Genomic DNA, 19,097 nt, shown 5'->3' with positions numbered 1-19,097 from the left:
AAATTCTCAATCAAGACATTATGATCTTAAACTTTAACAATTCCATAAGTCAGCCTTGGAGCAGGGTTCCCAATATCCTATCTAACCCTGCTCTCTGGCACTGGGAAGCCATTCTCTGTGGCCTGTCCCTCTATCCCTTGTCCCAAGTCCCTCTCCCCCTGGAAGGGGCTCCAAGGTCTCCCTGGAGTGAGGTGAACACCCCCAGCTGTCCCAGCCTGGTTCCAGAGGGGCTCCTGCCCTGGGAGCAGCTCCGTGGCCTCCGTGGACTGGCTCCAGCAGCTCCAGGTCCTCCCTGTGTGGGTCCCCAGGGCTGGAGAAGCTCTGCAGGTGGGGTCTCACCTGAGCAGGGCAGAGGGGCAGAACCCCCCTCCCCTCTGTCCCCGCTGGGGGCTCAGCCCAGCTCGGGGGTCTCTGGGCTGGGTCAGGTCCAGCTCTCACCCCCTTGGCACCCCCAGCTCCTTCTCCCAGGGCTGCTCCATCTGCTCATCCCCCTGGATCCATCCCTGGGCTTGCCCTGACCCAGGGGCAGCACCTGCCCTTGGCTTTGTTAAACCTCAGGAGATTCCCACAGGACGCTGCTCCAGCTCGTCCAGGTCCCTCGGGATGGCCCCGTCCTTCAGGGCTGTCACCTGCAGCCACTCAGACTAACTGTCCTTCCCAGGTCCTGGAACCCAAAAATTCAAGGAGCAGCAATGGAGCACTTGGAAATCCCTGGTAATGCAGAGTGAGATTCACAATTCCTCTGCAAGTACCCGGAAACCACATAATTCCTGCCCAAGTATCCCAAAGCCACCCAAAGGATGACAAATGGTGGCACCGTCTCCCCAGACTGGCTCAGAACAGCTCCAGCTGTTGGACTGTGAAGGCGCTGGGTAAGAGGCAGTTAAGAATCTGCCAAGGATTCACTTCCCATCCCAGAGGAATTGGCATCCTCAAGTGACCCCAAAGCCTCTGGCCCCAGCTCCACAGAGCTGGAGCTCCAGCCAGGGTTTGTCTCCCCAGGGCTGTGAGAGACAACTCACCCTGGGATGGGCCTAGCTCCCTCCGGAGCCCCACAAGCAGAAGGAATTGTGTTCTTGCTCCAGGTGACCCAGACCCCATCTTCCAGCTCTAAGGAGGCTCAAACATTCCCACGAGGGAGCCGGGGCTGGGACAGGGAAGGTGGATCATGGCAAAGCTGGAAGCAAACCTCCCCACGTTTCACATTGCACTGGGACACATAAGGCTATTTTCCAGGATTTTTGCTGGGTTTTTTTCCAGGGAATCCAGGAACAAGGGCTAAAATCCCACTCCTCCCTCCCATGAAAACCAGATTCTGTTTCAGTCCTGAGCTCAAACCATGACTCTGAACAAACTCCCCCCATCCTTCTGCCCAAACTCCAGGCAGACAAAATCCAGCTGTGCAGGCAGCAAACCCCAAACCCTTCCCCAGCCCATGGCCCTGCCCCAGGTGACAGAGCTGGCACAGGCTGCGGACATGGCAGAAAGGTGATTCCTGGATATTTTCCAGAGCTCCTGAGCACCTAGGGCAGCAGAAAGAACTTGGCTGAGACTGGACATGCAGCTAAAAGGGAAACTTTATTAAAGGACTCATGAGAAACATAAAAAGCATCAAAATCCAACCCAAACCACAATGCCTGGACAGGGCTGAGCATCAACACAAAAACTGGGAGCAGGTCCTTGGAGCTAGTTCCCTAAAAACTCTTCCTACTGCAGTAACAACAATTTCCCTGGCATGTTGAAGACCCATTATGGCAGGAACAAGGAGTTTTTGGAATGGGGCATCAACTGGACCCTTGCTGCAGGAGACTTCAAGTATCACTAAATACCCTTAAATAGGGAGTGGTAAACAGAGATAGACACCCAAAAATAGAGAATTTATCTCCCAATTCAGTGGCACACATGGCATTTAAAGCAGTTTTAGATCCCTCAAGCTTTGGGCTTCACTTAAAGAGAGGGGAAGGCTGTGGGAGGTTCTTGAGAAGCTTTTTGCCACACGGAGCCTGAAAATCAATCTGCCAGAGTTGCCTTAGGTCAGAAATAGCTTCAGTCACAGGAGAATGTTAAATCCCAACCCTGAGCCCATTTCAAAAAGAAAATAAGAGGAGACCCAAACCTGTTTTCTTCCTAGTATATTTAAAAAACTCAACCCAGGGTGAGCCCTTGGCAGGGGCCGAGGAGCCTGAGGGATTAGAGCCTTCCAAATCCTGTTAAGAGGGAGAGAATCTTCTGGTCTTTTGCAGAAGGACAGCAGAAACATGGGATTTACCTTTCCAAGGGTGAAATCCAGTCCAGAGCTGGAGGTACCAAGCACAAGGGTAACAGCAGTGATACCCCCACCTGCATCCTGGGATAAATTTCACCCCACAGGCTTGATCCTGCTCCCAGAGAAATGGTTCAAATCCAAGAGTGCAAGATCAAGCCCAGGCAGGGCAGGGGTAGGGCCTCAGCACTGCAGGAGTTTTACAGCCAATTCATCCTGCAAAAGGCACCAAGACTTTTCTTTCCATGGTTTTCTCCTCTCAGGTGCTGGGAATGCCAAGCTCCATCCTTGGAGTTACTTCCTGACGCTTCTCCGGCTGGACGAGGTGGTGGTGATGGTGTAGGACTTGGAGGAGCCTCCAGAGGAGAACCCGAGTGCTCCGCTGCCCATTCCCGATCCCAGGCTGAGGCCTCCTCCGATCCCTCCTCCCAGGAATCCGCTGGAGGTGGAATATCCGCTCCCGCCGGTGGAGCTGACCACGGCTGGGACAGGAGAGGAGCAAAGTGAATTTGAGCACCTGGAACCTGCACCCAGCTGGGCACCATCAGGAAAGTCTCCCATGGGATCATGGAATCATTTGGGTGGGAGAACACTAATGCCCACCCACTAACACCCCTGCCATGGGCAGGGACACCTCCCACTATCCCAGGCTGCTCCAAGCCACATCCAACCTAGCCTTGGGCAATTCCAGGGATCGGGCATCTTCTTGGAAATCCATTCCAGGGCTTCCCCATCCTCACAGGGGAAGAATTTCTTCCCAATATGCCATCTAAACCTCCCCTTTTTCAGTTTAAAGTCCTTCCTTCTTGTCTTGTCACTCCATCACCCAACCTGGCTCAAGATCCCCTGAGGTTCGAGAACTCATGGAGAACCCCTAGAAAATCCATGGAGCATCCCATTTCACAAACACACTCAGCTCATCTCCTGGTGCCCCAAAGCTGTGGGAATGTGGTTTCCCAATTCCCAGCAGGAATTAAGTGGCTGAAAATCAGAGCCACTGGTTTGGAGCATCCCTGAGAGAGCAGCTCCTGCCCAAGGTCCAGGCCAGGTGAGGATCCAACACTTCCCAAGCTGGAAAAACACCCTCTGCCATCACCTGTACACTAATTCCCAACCCAGGGAATACATTTCCCATTAGTGCTTTTCTATCCATACAAAAATGGGAGGAAAGGAAGATAAATGCTGCCCCAAGTCCAGTTTCATCTGGATGAGTGGAGCTGAGCTCAGGATGGAGCTCCAGCACCACCCCCAGCCTCAGGGTGGGGCTGAACTGGGTGAACTGGGACACTCTGAGCCCCCTTTTCCATGGTTTTAGAACGAGGCGGAACCACTACAAACAACAAAATCCACTCACAGATGTTGACGTTGCCAACTCCATCCCCAGCCAACCTGTCAGAAAAGACAAAGGGAAGGGGAGGGATTAGACTCAGCTTTCCTTGGTCTTGGGGGTCGAGGAGGAGGACAGAGGCAGGTAGTTACTACTCCAGCTGTAGGAAGATCCCTGGACCCTCCAGGGCTTCATTCCAGCCCTGCATTTAACAGCTCTGTTATTGCCATGGTGGGGGAGAACAGAGCACAGAGGTTCTGTCCTAATTCCACGGGGATTTCCACTTGGAAATGTTCTGTCACAGCATCAAACATGATGGAAACCAGTTTTTTCCTTCTTCGCTTATTTTCCCTGAGTTTTTTTCCCCAGAATCTGCTAGCTTGGCTCTTCAGCCAAAGCATTTCCAGGACCAGAACTCAGTTTTCCAAAGGTTTCCTTGTCTGAATTTCCTTGTGGAAATGGGCACCGAGTTCTCAAGGTGTCCCCAGGCAAATGGAGCAAAGGGCTGGATCCTTCCCAGAGGAAACATAAGGAATCTTTGCTCACCAATCCCACCACGTGTCCTCACCTGCTCTCCTCGCCCTCCAGCAGCTTCCTGTAGGTCGCAATCTCAATGTCCAGGGCCAGCTTGACGTTCATGAGCTCCTGGTATTCCCGGAGCTGCCGAGCCATGTCAGCCTTGGCTTTCTGCAGAGCAGCCTCCAGCTCCTCCAGCTTGGCCCTGGCATCCTTGAGGGCCAATTCCCCACGTTCTTCAGCCTCAGCCACGGCCGCCTCCAGCTTTGCTCGCTGTGGGGACAGAGCGGCCACATCAGAGGACTCCTGATCCCTGGAGGAGGATCCTGAGCCCAAAACCTCTGGATCTGCTGCCCAGTGCCCTTTCATGGATCTGGAGCTCAGCTGGATCCCTGGGACTTCATTCCTACCTTGTTTTTTGGACATTGGATGGAGATGGAAACTCATCACTTTCCAAGGTGATCCAAGAAGGATCCAAGTTCCTCTCCACTGGCTACAGTTTTTTCAAGTGAACCTCAGCTTCCCAGTGCCCCACATCCCACAGATACCTTGGGGTTCAGGAAAGCTCAGGTTTTCTCTGCCAATTTCCCCAGAGATTTTTTCAGAGCTGGCCAGTCTCTGGCTGAGATGTGGGTGGGTGTGGACTGGAGCACACCTGGAGCTACCAAACACCCAGATCCACCCCAAGACCAGCCCTGTGGCGCCCCAGGGAACCCCCAGCTGTGCCCCCACAGCTCCCAAACCCTCGTGTTTGGCAGGGAGGGCTCCCAAGAGGCTTTGTGCTCCCATCCATTGTCCAAGGGAGCCCTACCACGGCATTCTTGGCTGGTGCCAGGGCCTCCCTGCCCTGAAACCAAATAATCCGGGATGAATCACCAGGTTTATCTGAAGCATTGGGAGCTCCAGGCCAGGCCTAAGCCATGGCCCTGATAAAGTGATAAAACCCCAGTGAAAGCAAACAGAGCTCCCCAAATCTCTGTGTGTGTGCCCAAATATGGTGTTACCTACTGGGAAAGGGAGTGGACAATGATCTCAGGAACTGGGGGGTAAGAGGACAGCATGGGGGGCCCTCTGTGTTCCAGGGACGATTTCGACTTGTCCTCTCCCAAATCAACTGTCCTGGTAGGATCACCCTGCTCCTAACACTCCCCCTCCCCCAACAGAACTGAAATCCTACAGGGTGAGCAGTGCAGCCACCCTGGAATGGTTCTTACAGACCACAGAATTGTGAAGGTTGGAAAAGATCTCTGAAATCACCAAGTTCAAGGTGTTGTGTGACATCCAGGCCCCTGAAACATCCCTAACATCACAGAATGTCTGGAGTTGGAAGGGACCCACAAAGACCATCATGGCTCGGCCCATGACAACCCTAAAAATCCAACTAACCCTGAAATACAACACCTGAGAGCATTGCCCAAAGGTTCCTGGAGCTCCAGCAGCCTTGCGGCTGTGACTATTCCCTGGGGAGCTCCTGTTCAGTGCCCGACACCCTCTGAGGGTAGAAGTTTTTCCCAATATCCAACCTGCCCCTCTCCAGACACAGCTCCAGCTACTTCCTCGGATGGTGTCCCTGGTCCCCAGACGGATCAGTACCAGATCCCAGCTCTGAGGCTGGAGAAGGACAGGAGAAGGGCAGCTCCTCACCTGGGCCTTGGCATTCTCAATCTCCCCCTGGATCCTCTGGATGACCCTGTTGATCTCCGTGATCTCATTCTTGGTGTTCCTCAGGTCGTCCCCGTGTTTCCCAGCTGTCACCTGCAGCGCCTCATACTGGGACAGAGCAGTGGGACACAAAGTGATGGGATGAGGATGGCAGGGAATGAGTGGGATAGGGCACCCCTGCCTCCCCCCATGGTACAGGGGATACAGGTGTTGACAGAGTTGGAGATCATGGAATCATGGAATGGTTTGGCTTGGAAAGAACATTAAAGCCCATTCACTGTCACACCTGCCGGGACAACTTCCACTATCTCAGGCTGCTCCAAGCCCCGTCCAGCCTGGTCTTGGACACTTCCAGGGATGGGGCAGCCACAGCTGCTCTGGGAAATCCATTCCAGGCTTTCCCCACCCCCACAGGGATGAATTCCTTCCCAATATCCCATCTATTCTCGCCCTTTTGCAGTGGGAAGCCTATCCCTGTGTCTCATCACTTCAGGCCCTCTCCAGGTACTGGAAGGGGCTCCAAGGTCTCCCTGGATCCTTCTCCCCTCCCAAAGCTTACCTTGCTCTGGTACCAGGACTCGGCCTCGGCGCGGCTCCGGTTGGCGATCTCCTCATACTGGGCCTTCACCTCAGCGATGATGCTGTCCAGGTCCAGGTTCCGGCTGTTGTCCATGGACAGCACCACCGAGGTGTCAGAGATCTGGGCCTGCAGCTCGTTAAGCTCCTGCAGGAAAACCAAGCCCATTAATCAGCGAGGTTTCAGTGCCCTTCCTTCAGAAGCCAATTAAAGAGAGAATCCAAGGAGAGAAGGGAAAGGGAAGCAGGTAAGAATTCCATCAAAATAATCATTAATTAGGAGGGAACCAACCTTGCAAAGCTCAGAGCAACAACCAACAGCAGAGCTGGAGCTGTTTATCCCTACTTTGGCAGCAGAGCTGCTTATCCCACTGTTATCCCACTCCTTAGACAATAACCCAGTTGGCTGCAGAACCTGGAGGGGCCAAATTCCAGCACCTCTCCCAAGGATGTGTGTCCAGCTCAGGCAATACCCGATCTTGCAAACAGTGAGGAGGAGGAAGGAGCCTGGATTAAGCAGCTTTCCTTCATTCCTGTCACACAGCACCACCTCCCCAGCACTAAATCCCTACAAACAACTCATTTTCCTTGTTTTCATACACACAGAAAATACAATGTCAGTCCTGTTATGTCTGAAATCCATCCATTCCATATTCCAGACAGGGAGAAATCCGTGTGACAATCCATGGGAATTCAAAGGAATCACTTCATATGCAGGCATAGTTTTGCTTATGGAAGGAAAGACTCCATGAATCCATCACCTTCCCCACATTCATTTTCCCAGCCAGCATTCCCTGTTCTCCCCCTCTGAAGAAGCAGAAGGGTCCTCACCGCCTCATGGAAAGCCCTCAGGAAGTTGATCTCATCTGTCAGAGCATCCACCTTGGCCTCCAGCTCCACTTTGTTCATGTAGGCAGCATCCACATCCTGGAAAAATGAGGAATAACCCACTGAGATTGTGGAGCTTTGATGTCTGAGCCCACCCAGCCCCTGGTGGCTTCCAAAGGAGAGTTCCCCAAACCAGCTCCAGGTGTCCCAGTGGCACCACAGGGCACTGAATGCTGCTGGAGTGCAGATCCTGGGGATCCTGGGGATCCCCTGGATCCCTGTTCGCAAGTTCAGTGTCAGGTTGGACAAGGAGACCTCAGGAAAGATCCCAAAGGAAGAACTGGCATCATCTCTGATACCCCTGGGACCCAACACCTTTTCCCTGCATGGGAACCGTCCCTGCGTGGGGACCTCAGGGCCTCCCCTGAACTGCCTTTGGCAGGTATGGGATGGAATTCTACCCCTCAGAGCTTCAACAGAGCTCGAGGAAACTGTGAGTAGGGCAAAGAGTAAACTGTGAGTTGGAGCAAATGTGGGGAAAGGGCTGCAAACATTGATGATCCATCCCAGGGAAGAGCCGTGGCTGCCCCATGCCTGGAAGTGTCCTAAGCTGGATGGGGCTTGGAGCACCCTGGACCCACAGAAGGGGGCCCATGCAGGGATGGGAATGGGATGGACTTTAAGGTCCCTTCCCACCAACCTATTTGAGGACTCACCTTCTTAAGCACCACAAACTCATTTTCAGCCGCTGTGCGCTTGTTGATCTCGTCTTCATATCTGCCAAAAAAAAGGGATTTCTGTGAAGTTAGAGCCTGGATAAAAGGAAAAACATCCCAGTGAAAGGTTATCCCAGTTCTCTATCCCTCCATTTCTTGGGAGCCACCTCAGCAATTCCCCAAGTGCGGTGCCACAGATCTGCTCTGGATGAGCTGCTCCACACCACAACCATCACCTGGAAAGCATCCCCTCCCTGCTTTCCCATAACCCTTAAATTCTCTGTGCTTCAGAAGATTCCTGCTCCTGCTTCTCCTTTGGGGAGGGCTCAAGCTGTGCCCCCACTTTGTCACCAACCCTTCAGGGAGCAAATATAAAGCACAGCAAAACAGATCAGACAGAGATACAAACAGATTCCACAAACTCCTCTAGGCTGATGGGACCTGGCAGAGCTGCTTCCACTCTGCACTTCCGTATTCCAGACTGTTGGGAACATTTTGCAGGTGTTGAACACATGGAACTGTTCTGGGAGGAGCCAAAGGTAGTTAATTACCCTCATTCTCCTCCAAAGCCTCACCAAATTCCAATCTTGGTGACTCCTCTTATTTAGGTATTCACCCTCAGATGAGGGGCTCACCTGAAAATCCCCAGGGGTTCACCTAAAGTTCTCCAGCAGACAAAAATCCCTCTCCATGCATTTTTACAGAACCACCATTGATTTGCAAACCTGGACCTTGGAGCTCACCTGGACCTTTCTGTGCACTCCCAACCTGCCCAAACATCCAGCCCCAACCTGCTCTGGGGATCTGGGAATCCTGAAAGCCATCCAAGGAACAGAGCAGAAAGCACTTTGGCTGATTGGGAATTGCAGTTGCCAGGTTAAGGCTCTTTATTTACATGGGCCCTGTATGGCCGGAGCTGGAATTTGCCTTCCAAAGCAGATGATTCACCTTCCCAGCCTCCCTGCCCCTCCCTCCTGCTCCCACCTGGAATTGTGCCCATCCACTCTGGGATCAATGGACATTGCCCCTTTGGAGGTCAGTGAGCTGCCAGTGCTATTCCAGAGGAATAAATCCCAGGAAATGACACAAAGGTGCCACCTCCGCACACAACGGATCAGCAGAGAGAGGTAAAAACACTGAGTTCTTCTGGAATGGATCATCAAGCTGGTCAATGAACTGGTAAAACATAGAATCTTGGAATGATTTGGGTTTGCAGGGACCATAAAGCCCATCCCATTTGCACCCCCCTGCCATGGGCAGGGACACCCTCTGCTATTCCAGGTTGCTCCAAGCCCCATCCAACCTGGCCTTGGGCACTTCCAAGGATAGGACAGCTGCAGCTTCCCTGGGAAAGCTATTCCAAGGTTTTCCCACACTCACAGGGAGGAATTTCTTCCTAAATTGTCCAATATTGTCCCAACACCCTTCTGGAATTCCAGGACACTCTCACCCCTTGGAACTGAGCCCCGTGGGCAGCATGATCCCAGCTGGCTCCACACCCTCTCACACTGCAATTCCTGGGTGAGAGGCTGGGTCTCATCTATGGAGGCTTTCCTCCCCTAAAATCCCCTGGGAATTTCTGTGGAAACCAGACCTATGGAAAAGAGGCCACAGGCACCCCCAGAGAACATCATGGTTTAGGTTTTCCATCTATAAATGAGATTTTCTCCATATAAATGGGGAACAGCAGGTTCTGCATTCTAGTTACTGCATCCTCACTCTCTCAGCTCCTAATTCCTGCTTCCCTTTTGTTGGCACATAGAGGGTTTGGCTTTCCACGGATCTGTAGCCTAAAGGAATAAATCCATGAGTCCATGAACTGGATCCATGGGAAATGTAACTAAACTTCGGGTTTTAATCCCTCTGGCTGCAAACCAGCTCCTTGCAGAGATTCCAAGGCCAACTGTGGATGAAATAACGGAGACAAAATAACCAGGCAGGGCTGAGGGAAGCATCATTCTCAAGCAGCTCTTTGGGAATCTCTGGGTATTGACTCTCGCTAAACACACCCTGGGGATTATCAGATCTGTTTGTTTGCAGTTCCTGCCTGATCCAGTTTGCCAGCTCCGTCCTATTCTTCCCTTCCCTTCTCAGAGGCATTTCCCAGCCGGGCTGGGCCAGGCTGGGCTGGAACAAAGGCCACCTTTCTTCTGAGGCCCCTCCCAGGTGACACTGAAAAGTCACTGAAGAATTGCAGGGCAGCTGCTCCATTCCCCACCCAGAGAATGAGCCAGGAGCTCCTGCGGAACTCTTGGGGCTCTGGCAACCCCAAAGAGCCACTTCTGACCCTGAGGAGGCCCCAAAGCACCACTCAAACCTCAGGGAGGCCCCAGAATGTCACCTTCCACCCTGAGTAAGCCCCAAAATGCCACTTCCAACCCTGAGGAGGCCCCAAAGCAAAGCCAAGAGGATGGAGGCACTGGCCCATGCAGGAACAAGATGACAGAAATAACAAACAACAAGAATCCAGGCAGCTTCCCTGGACTAAACACCTCATTCCTGGCCAGAAAACATCTCCCTCCCTGGCAGGGGAGCCAGGGACATCTGTGCCCAGCCACTGACCCAGCTGGCAGCTCCACCACCCCATTAGGAGGACACTGATACTTCACTTGGTCTTGAAGTCCTCCACAAGGTCCTGCATGTTCTTGAGCTCTCCCTCGAGGCGCCCTTTGTCCGCCAGGAGCCCGTCCAGCTGCCGCCGCAGGTTGCTAATGTAGGACTCAAACATGGGAGCGATGTTGCTTCGTGTTGTCTTCTGCTCCTGGAGGAGGCTCCACTTGGTCTCCAACATTTTGTTCTGCTGCTCCAGGAACCGCACCTGGGAGAGAGCGCAGGGGTAATTTGGGGTGGTGGGAGAGAGGGGGAGCTTCCACTGCTGGGAATGGAAAAACTGGGCTGCAGGTGGTCACCAGGAATTTAGGTGTTCATGGGTAGGACCAGAGCAGGGTCATGGAAACCATGCTAAAGAGGGTGGCTGCTCTGGGACCTGGTTTGTGACTTGGAGGCTTTGGATGAATTAAAGACAAGCAGATTCTGCTGGGCTGACACTTGACAGAAACAGGTCCTAAACTTCAAACCCTCCAACTGCTCCAACTCCAGGGCTGGATTCCTCACATTTTGGGGATGCCAGAGCGGGATTTACCCAAGGTCAATTAGTGCAAGAGAGCCAAACTGGGCAGGGCAGCATAAACACCCGGAGCAGGCTCTGGTTCCATCTGCTTTCCTGGGACAACTCCCTCCAGAAGCCTCTCCCTCCCCAGATTTGGTGTTAAGGTGGGGGTGCCGGCTTTGCACCTATTTGGGCAATCCCAGGTAAATCAGGGCTGCAAAGGCAGCCCCGGCAAGGCAAATACCTGCTCTGTGGGCAATGCCAGCAGGGCTTTAATACATCGGATAATAAGAATTATTTGATTGCAGTGGGCAAATCCCACCACATCCCTCCCAGCTACTGTTCAGCACCCCCAGAGCTCTGAGCTAGCCCGAGTTCTCACCTTGTCAATGAAAGACGCGAATTTGTTGTTCAGGGTCTTGATCTGCTCTTTCTCTTCCTTGCGGACCCTCTGGATGCTGGGGTCGATCTCCAGGTTGAGGGGCGTCAGGAGGCTCTGGTTGACGGTGACCTCCTGGATGCCGCCGGGGCTGAGGCTGCCCCCAAAGCCCGCTCCTCCATAGCCGTATCCCGAGCGGACGCTGAAGGAGCTGCCCCCTCCCAGGCTGATCCTCTTGCTGGCCGAGCCCAGGTTGTAGAGGCTGGCGCTGCCGAAGCCGCCGGCGCGGCCGAGCCCGGAGCTGCGGGTGGAGGACACGGAGCTGACCCGCACCTGGCTCAGGGCTGGCCCGGCGGCCGAGCGGGAGCTGAAGGTCACAGAACGGGACATGGTGCTCCAAGGGTCGGTCCGGGCGGTTCGCTCTTGCAAAGCTCAGGGAGGTCTGCGCTGGAGCCCAGGGGAGTGAGAGCTCTCCCGCTGCCTCCCCTTTTATCCGTTAGAAAAGCTGGGCTTGGCCCAAGGGCACAGCAGGGATCATTTTACTGCTCGGAGCTGGGTGTGCCTGGCTGCATTCCCACCCTCCGGCGGGAGAAGGGAAGGGCCGCAGGGAAGGGACAGGACACACCTGGCCGTGTCCCCGCTCTGCTCCTCTGCCACCTGCGGGGTGAACGCCGAGCTCTGATCCCCGTTTCCTGCGGATTCCCCGTGCCCAGACGGGTGTTGCAATGAGCAGGGGGGAACACGGGGAATACACATGGATTTGGAAGTGCTGCAGGCGGGTTCTCCCTTGGGCACGGCCCAAAGCTGATAAAGGGGCCCCGGCGCCAGGTCCTGCCTGTTTAATATAAACCAGGGCACAGCCCGGGCCCTGCCAGCAGCACCCAGAGTCTGCCTGCCCAGGGGGATATGTTTGCTCATCCCCCTCTTGCTAATCCCTCAAATCAATCCTAAAAACCGAGGTGGGTTAGGAGGGTTGCATGCCACCCTATGTTTAGTCCACACTCAAAAGGAGCCAAGAGGATTAAAATCCTGGCTCAGCATTCTGGGTCCCAGCTTGAATTTTGGGGTTCTATGAAGAAAAAACTGGGTTTCAGGGTTTTCACCATTTCCAAATAGTCCCAGGGAGCCTCAGCCCTTCACTGTCAGGTTGTAAATTCCCCAGGAGATTTCAAAGTCTGGCCTGAAAGTGTCACCCTTCAGCTTTTCTGTCCCCAGGACAGAGAGATAAGGCTGGCTGCAAACTCAGCCTGCTCAAAATCCACCTGTCCTGCTGTGGGGCGGAGAGGAGAAGCCTGGCTGCTGCAGGGGAATTCTGTTTTTAAAGAGGGAAAAGGGGGAATTCAATCCAGGAAGGGAGAGATGGGGCAGGATTCCTGCAGGACTGCTGCCAGCCCTGCACCTGGCTTGGCTCCCACCATCACAGTTTGGACTCAGAGGTCTTTTCCAGCCTAATTGATCCTGGGATTATAAAAATAATCCACTGAGTGTAAACTAAGTGGAGTGTTACAGACACACCCTGTACCTTCCCTGGGGCTGGAGGACAGGACGGGGATCTCTCCATCCATCCATCCATCCGTCCGTCCGTCCATCCATCCATCCACAGCTGGAAATGTGGCAGTGTCCAGCCTCACACATCCAGGCTGCTCCTGGAACAGCTCTGGGATGTCCTGTGCAAACAGGGATGGAAGCTGAGTGTGGGATTGATGGTGAGGCCACAAGTCCCATTTGGCTCTGGCTGTTACCAGGTTGGATTCCAGCCTGGATCAGCACACAGGGACTTTTACACAACACGTGAGGCACAGAAGGAGCAACCCAGGCAGGTGAATCCCAACCTTTTGCCACAAAGGCAAAGCTGCTCCCAGCAGCCTCCAGGAATCCCAATTTGGCACTGGGGAGCTGGACTTTGCCCTGGATTTGGAGGAGGGTGAGCCCTCCTCCTGCACCACAAGCAATCCAGGTGGGATCAGGAGTCCAACCCTCCCTCCCTACACCATGAGCAATCCAGATGGGATCAGGAAGCCTCATCCCCTGCTTGCTGTTCAGAGTTTTACTCCCTTCCTCCCCCACCAGGTGGACATTCCCCGTCTGAGCCCAGGTTGAAGCCAGGTGGGGCAGGGCAGGACGTGGCCACCAGAGGTGTCCCAGGCTTTGTGGTGTTGTTGTTCCATGGCAACCCAGGATTGTTCCACAACCGCTCTGACTGGTAAATTCTTCCCAGCCCTCTGTGAGTGGCCCCAGGGATTGGGGTTTGGTGACACTGAGCTCACTTTTGACTTTCTGGGGAAATGATTTCCCTGCCTGCCATGCTGGGAGTCACATCCACCCTGGCCCTGTACACGTTGGATTGGCTCCGACGCTCCCAGAGCAGCCAAACCCCTACAAAAGACCAATCTCTCCATGAATTCTTGGGAAAACAACCCAGGCTCACAATTCCAGCTGGAACATGCCAAAAAAAATATTTAACAAAACCAAATACTGGATTTGGAAGATATTGGTCACGGAAGAGGAAAACCTTTGCAGGTGAATGAAATTATGCGTTGGGAATGTGTTCTTGTGGGATTTCCACACCTCCTGTGTTATCCCAGGGGAACCCTCCTGCTACCTGACTGGATTTCTGTGTTCAGATGGAAAGCTTTTGGGAGCAGGAGTGTCCATAGGTTCTGTTTGCACAGGCCCTGCTGGTGGCTCCCGATCCAAAGGGCTCTGGCCCTGGATCCCACATCTATTGTTCCCACACCTCGCAGTGTCTGCATGGGCTCATGGCTGGGGAATGGATATGGAATATTGGGATCAATCTCCAGGTTCAGGAGGCTCTGGGTGATGGCAACCTCCTGGATGGGGCACTTGAGGCTGTCAGAATCCCAGGATCTCTGAGGTTGGAAATGCCCTCCCAGATCATGGAGTCCAAGCTGTGACCAATCCCCACCAGAGCCCTGAATGCCACATTCCTTGGATACCTCCAGGGATGGGGACTCCACCACTGGAGTGCCTGACCATCCTTTCCATGGAAAAATTCTTCATGATGTCCAGAGAAATTCTCCTGATGTCCAGTGGCACTGCCATGCTCTTATTCCTGCTAAACCTACGCAAAGTCAATGGGAACACAACAGATCCTGAAGATTCCCAAGATCCTGAGGATCTCCCCACACTGCAAACCCAGATCCCCCTTCCAGGATCAAAGCAGTCTCATTAATCAAAATTTCCAGCTCATCGTAACTCCTGTGAGTAGAGACTGGTCAGAGAGAGCTTGTTCTCCTGGAGAAAGGCAGGTCTTGGTTATCACCAGGCAAGAGTTGGTCTCGATGATCCTCAGGATCCAGCTCAGGATGTTCCACATCTGGAAGCACCGTCTGGTGCACAGATTACTGGGATGAGGTGGCCATTTATCAGGATTTTATGGATTCCAGGCCCATTTCCTGTGTCACCAGACCATAAAGATCAATGGAATGACGCAGGTCCAGCCCAGAGCTCGGCGACAGGGAGTGCCCTTTCCAGCCTGGCAACAGCTGCTGATCCACAGGGATCATCTGTTCCAAAGGTTGGTGCCTCCCTCCCGCCAGCACTTGGGGCCCTGTCCCTGTCCCATTGGATATCCTTTAACTGGTGCATGGTTTTGTTTTCTGCCCCTGCCACTTCCCAAGCACTGCAACAATTCCTGTGAGCCTGGTGGGATTCCCCCATTGACAGGAATCATGGAATGGTTTGGGCTGAATGGTTTAGGGTTTATCCAGTTCAATCCTGTGGCCCAGACAGGGACACTTTCCACCATCCCAGTCACACCCTCCGAGCCTTATACCTCATAAACTGAGTGGGCCAAAATCCTCACAGTCCATGAAGTGCCTTTTCTGAGGACCTGAATTTCCTCCCACAGCCTCTTCCTGCTCCAGTGCCTTTGGCAGAGGCCAGTGAATTGTTCAGGCTGCAGCTTCACATAGATTTATACATGGAAAGTGCCTTTTTCCTCCCCACTTTTCCAGCCCTGCACCAGGACAGGAATCAGGGCTCTGCCAGGTCTGGGCTCACCCAAGCTGCTCCAAGGCTTCCAGGAACTCCTCATCCAGGCATTCCTCCTGCTGCAACACAGCAAAACCCAAATATGAATTATCCCAGGGACCAGTAGGAACAGAATCATGGGATCATGGCATCATGGAATGGTTTGGGTGGGAAGGGTCCTTAAAGCTCATCCAGTGACACCCCTGCCATGGACAGGGACACCTCCCGCTGTCCCAGGCTGCTCCAAGCCCTGTCCAGCCTGGCCTTGGACACTTCCAGGGATGGGGCAGCCACAGCTGCTCTGGGAAATCCATTCTAGGGCCTCCCCACCCTCACAGGGATGAATTTTTTCCTAAATCATTCAATATTTTCCATAAGTCTCGAGGCCCCTTGGGGTGCCTGGGGCAATGTCTCAGCTTGCCTGAGGTGACAGATCCAGCTCTGTGTTCCCAAGGCTTCCCACAAGCTCCTAATTCCCTTCTTGAGCCACATTTCACTTCTCCTCTGGCTCTGCCCTGCTGAGGCTGGGAAGTTCTTGGCTCGGCTCTTGGCCACTCCTGGAAGCTGCTGGCCATGAAATCCATCCCTGGGAAACAGCTCCTGGAGCTCACAGTTGCCCACACTTGTCCTGCTTGCTGCCACCCAAAAGGGCTATCAGCCAAAATCCTAAATGTTTGGGTACAGCACAAAACCAGACACCAGCACTGCCAGGAACTGGGACAGGACCCAGCGAACAGCTGGACCTGAATCCTTCTCCAGACCTTGGGCCCAGTGCTGCAGATGCCAAGAAACCTCTGAAAGCACAATAAAACAATCCATCATGCAAATGTGTGTTCAGTGCACGCTAAAGCCTGTCCTAAAATAAATGGGTCACTTAGGAGGGAAAATAGGCACCTGTATAATCAAAATAATTTTCATTCCACTCGTATAGTCATGAAAACACCACAGAGGATGTCTTCCTGTGCCAGGGAGGGTCAGGTTGGATACTGGGAAAAGTTCCTCACCCAGAGGGTGGTGGGGCACTGACCAGACTCCCCAGGATATGGTCACAGCCCCAAGGCTGTCAGAGCTCCAGGAGTGTTTGGACAACACTCTCAGAATTGGAATTTTGGGACTGGGGGGATTTTGGGGTGTCTTGTGCAGAGTCAGGAGTTGGAATCGATGATCCTCATGGGTCCCTTCTATCTCAGGTTTTTCCATGATTTTGCAAATCACTTGGATCCCCCAAGGAATTGCTCCTGCTGGAATCTCTCCCTCCAGCCCCTTCCAGGTGCTCAGTGCAGCAATGGGGCTGCCCTTCCCTCATGGATGGAGCCCCACATTCCTCCTGCCCTGTTTGCAGAGGAGCTTTTCCACACACACTGCCCTGCCCACTGTCAGAAGCTCCTGGACACACTAGGAAACCCAGCCCAGACCGGGATCCTTCCTAGGGATCCTTCCCAGGGACATGGAATGTGCCTGGATACATGGAGAAGGTGTCACAGTATCCCAGCTACGCACTTTCCCCCTGTCCAGCTCATTGGACACAGGCCTAAAGCTGTTTTTTCCCCTCTCCCCCAAATTACAAGACCTTATGATTACAAAAAAACCTGAAGGAGTATGGATAAATATAGTTATATTTATGGATAATCATTTGGATAATATGACATGAAAGTTGAGAGTCCCTCCCACAGCCCAAGCCTTAAGGAAAAACAAACTGAAACTTCAGTTCTCAGTGCTGGGGTGAAACTGCCATTACTGGGAATGCTGGGCTCAGTTTTTCTGGAAAAGACACATCTCAAGAGAGGATGGAAAACTCCTGTTCTCTCCTCACAAAATCCCAGCTGACTTTGGAGTCTGTTGGTCTGCTCAGGTTCCAGGGGCTGATCTGATGGAAACTGAGAATCCTCCCAGGGACAGAGCAGAGTCCAGACACCCTGAGCTACAAGCACAGAATCCCAGGACTCCTGAGGTGGGAAAAGCCCTCCCAAACCGTCTGTATTTCTCCAGGTATTTCTTCCCAAGGTGAGGCTGCTCCTGGACCACCCCGCTGGTCCCATGTCTCCGTCACTCCCTGGCTGGACTTGTCCCTCCTGGGATCCCACATGGCCTGAGCAGCTTCTCCCATGTCCCTGCTCCCATTAGCTCCAAACTCAGGTGGCCTTTCCCAAGCAGATGGGAACTGTGAGGTCACTCCGAGGGAACACCAGTTCATAGGAGCTGGAATAAACCCAGGATGACAGAGCTCAGGATTATTGCAGGTGTCTTGGGCTTGAGCTCTGCCCAGGTTGGAGGGAACTGTGCAAGAAATGGAACAAGGAAGGAGATGATGCAGCACAATGACCCCAAAAAATGCTCTTATCAAAGCTCTCTTTCCTCTTCTTGGGCAGAGTCAAAGCCACTTTCCACTAATGTATCCCATTTCTGAATCCAGGAAGGATTAAGGTCTCACTCCCCTCAAAACACTCAGTTCCCACCATCAGCCATCCCAATTCCATTTCTGCAGCCCTTGGCAAAGGGAGTGGTGGGAAAGGACTTGGGGTTTCAACAACTCGCACAGAATCCAGCACCATCCTCACCCAGGAAGGACATGGGGATGGAGCTGCTCCTCACCATCTGCTGCCAGGAGGGAATTCCAGGATCTTTGGAAAAAACAAATGGATTTGTTGCCCAATAAACGCTCCTAAGGGAGAAAAATAACATGGAAAAGGAACTCAGAGATAAACACTCCCACAGGAAGGACATGGGAGAAGCAGGGGTAGAACCGGTGTCTACCCCTCACACCGAGGGACATGTCACTAACACGTGGCTCTGAAAATTCCTTGAACTCCTTGGTATCTTGCAAAAACTCCATCAAACTGTCCTCCTGCTCCAGAGGGTGGACAGGATCAGCCAGAATTCCAAGGGTGCCACCCCTGTATCCAGAAGGATGAGGGATGGCCCAGGGGGTTGTTTTGAAAACAACCTCGGATATTTTCTGTGTGCTGCCTCAGGGATTTAAGAGACCTGACTGGTCACAACAGGAGGTTGAAGTTCCTTCCCAAACAGCTGGAAGCTGAGAACCCAGAGCCCACTTTGGGGCAGGAGAAAGAGCAGGAGAGCAGAGGGGCTGGGGGAAGGAGCAACACCTCCACCCTATGAATCACTGGCTGCATTGGAGGGGTGGGAGCAGCACAAACAAAGAACATTTTATGAGGATTTTATAGCTGCTGTAATCCCTGAGTTATCCCTGCCTCCGAGGGGGCCAATCCGGCTTCCAGGCAGTTCTCCTGCAGGAACTACAGAACTGGGGAGAACGGAGCTCCCATATCTGGAATTTTGGCCTTCCCACCTGTTGCTCCACTCAGGGATTTTATCTCAACAGCAGGAGCTACTCCAGGGCCAGACTGAACCCAGAGATGAGAAAGGAGAAGGTACCAGAAGGAAGGTGCCATTCCCTCCTTCGCTCTGCTCTGGGCACCTGGAACCAGGAAGGACAGCGGGAGCAAAGGGCAGGATTGCAGCCTCGGAGCTGCTGGAGCCCAGCCCTGATGCTGATGGAGCAGAGGGTGGGGCCCGTCTGTCTGTCCCAGGCCCCTCCTAATCAATGCATTCAGCGCTGACAATGATAATTACAATTACAATTGTAAGGATAATTGCCTTAGACCCACCCACACTGGCGAGGACGTCCCTGCCGCCCTGGGAGGGTGGGGATGAGCAGGTCCAGCATTCCATGGAGCAGGGGCCACACCTGGAACCCTCCTCCAGCC

At 53.3% G+C, this 19,097-nt stretch overlaps 1 protein-coding gene across 1 annotated transcript; it reads right to left on the bottom strand.

The window, feature by feature from the left end:
• Positions 1-1,559: 1,559 nt before the first annotated feature.
• LOC102107862 (keratin, type II cytoskeletal cochleal) lies at positions 1,560-12,101 on the bottom strand. The gene is made up of 9 exons (XM_005532007.3): positions 11,380-12,101; positions 10,498-10,706; positions 7,889-7,949; positions 7,176-7,271; positions 6,328-6,492; positions 5,751-5,876; positions 4,159-4,379; positions 3,618-3,652; positions 1,560-2,745 (listed from the first exon to the last, which is right to left on the bottom strand). The coding sequence occupies exons 1-9, from the start codon at positions 11,764-11,766 to the stop codon at positions 2,558-2,560; spliced, it is 1,488 nt and encodes a 495-aa protein (XP_005532064.1). The 5' UTR covers positions 11,767-12,101; the 3' UTR covers positions 1,560-2,557.
• Between the last annotated feature and the right edge of the window lie 6,996 nt (positions 12,102-19,097).

The sequence above is a fragment of the Pseudopodoces humilis genome, chromosome 32, assembly GCF_049639895.1.
Source record: "Pseudopodoces humilis isolate 2021_Gansu_Grassland_sample_001 chromosome 32, ASM4963989v1, whole genome shotgun sequence".
Taxonomy (NCBI): Eukaryota; Metazoa; Chordata; class Aves; order Passeriformes; family Paridae; genus Pseudopodoces; species Pseudopodoces humilis.
This window is presented reverse-complemented; position numbering and strand designations above follow the sequence as displayed.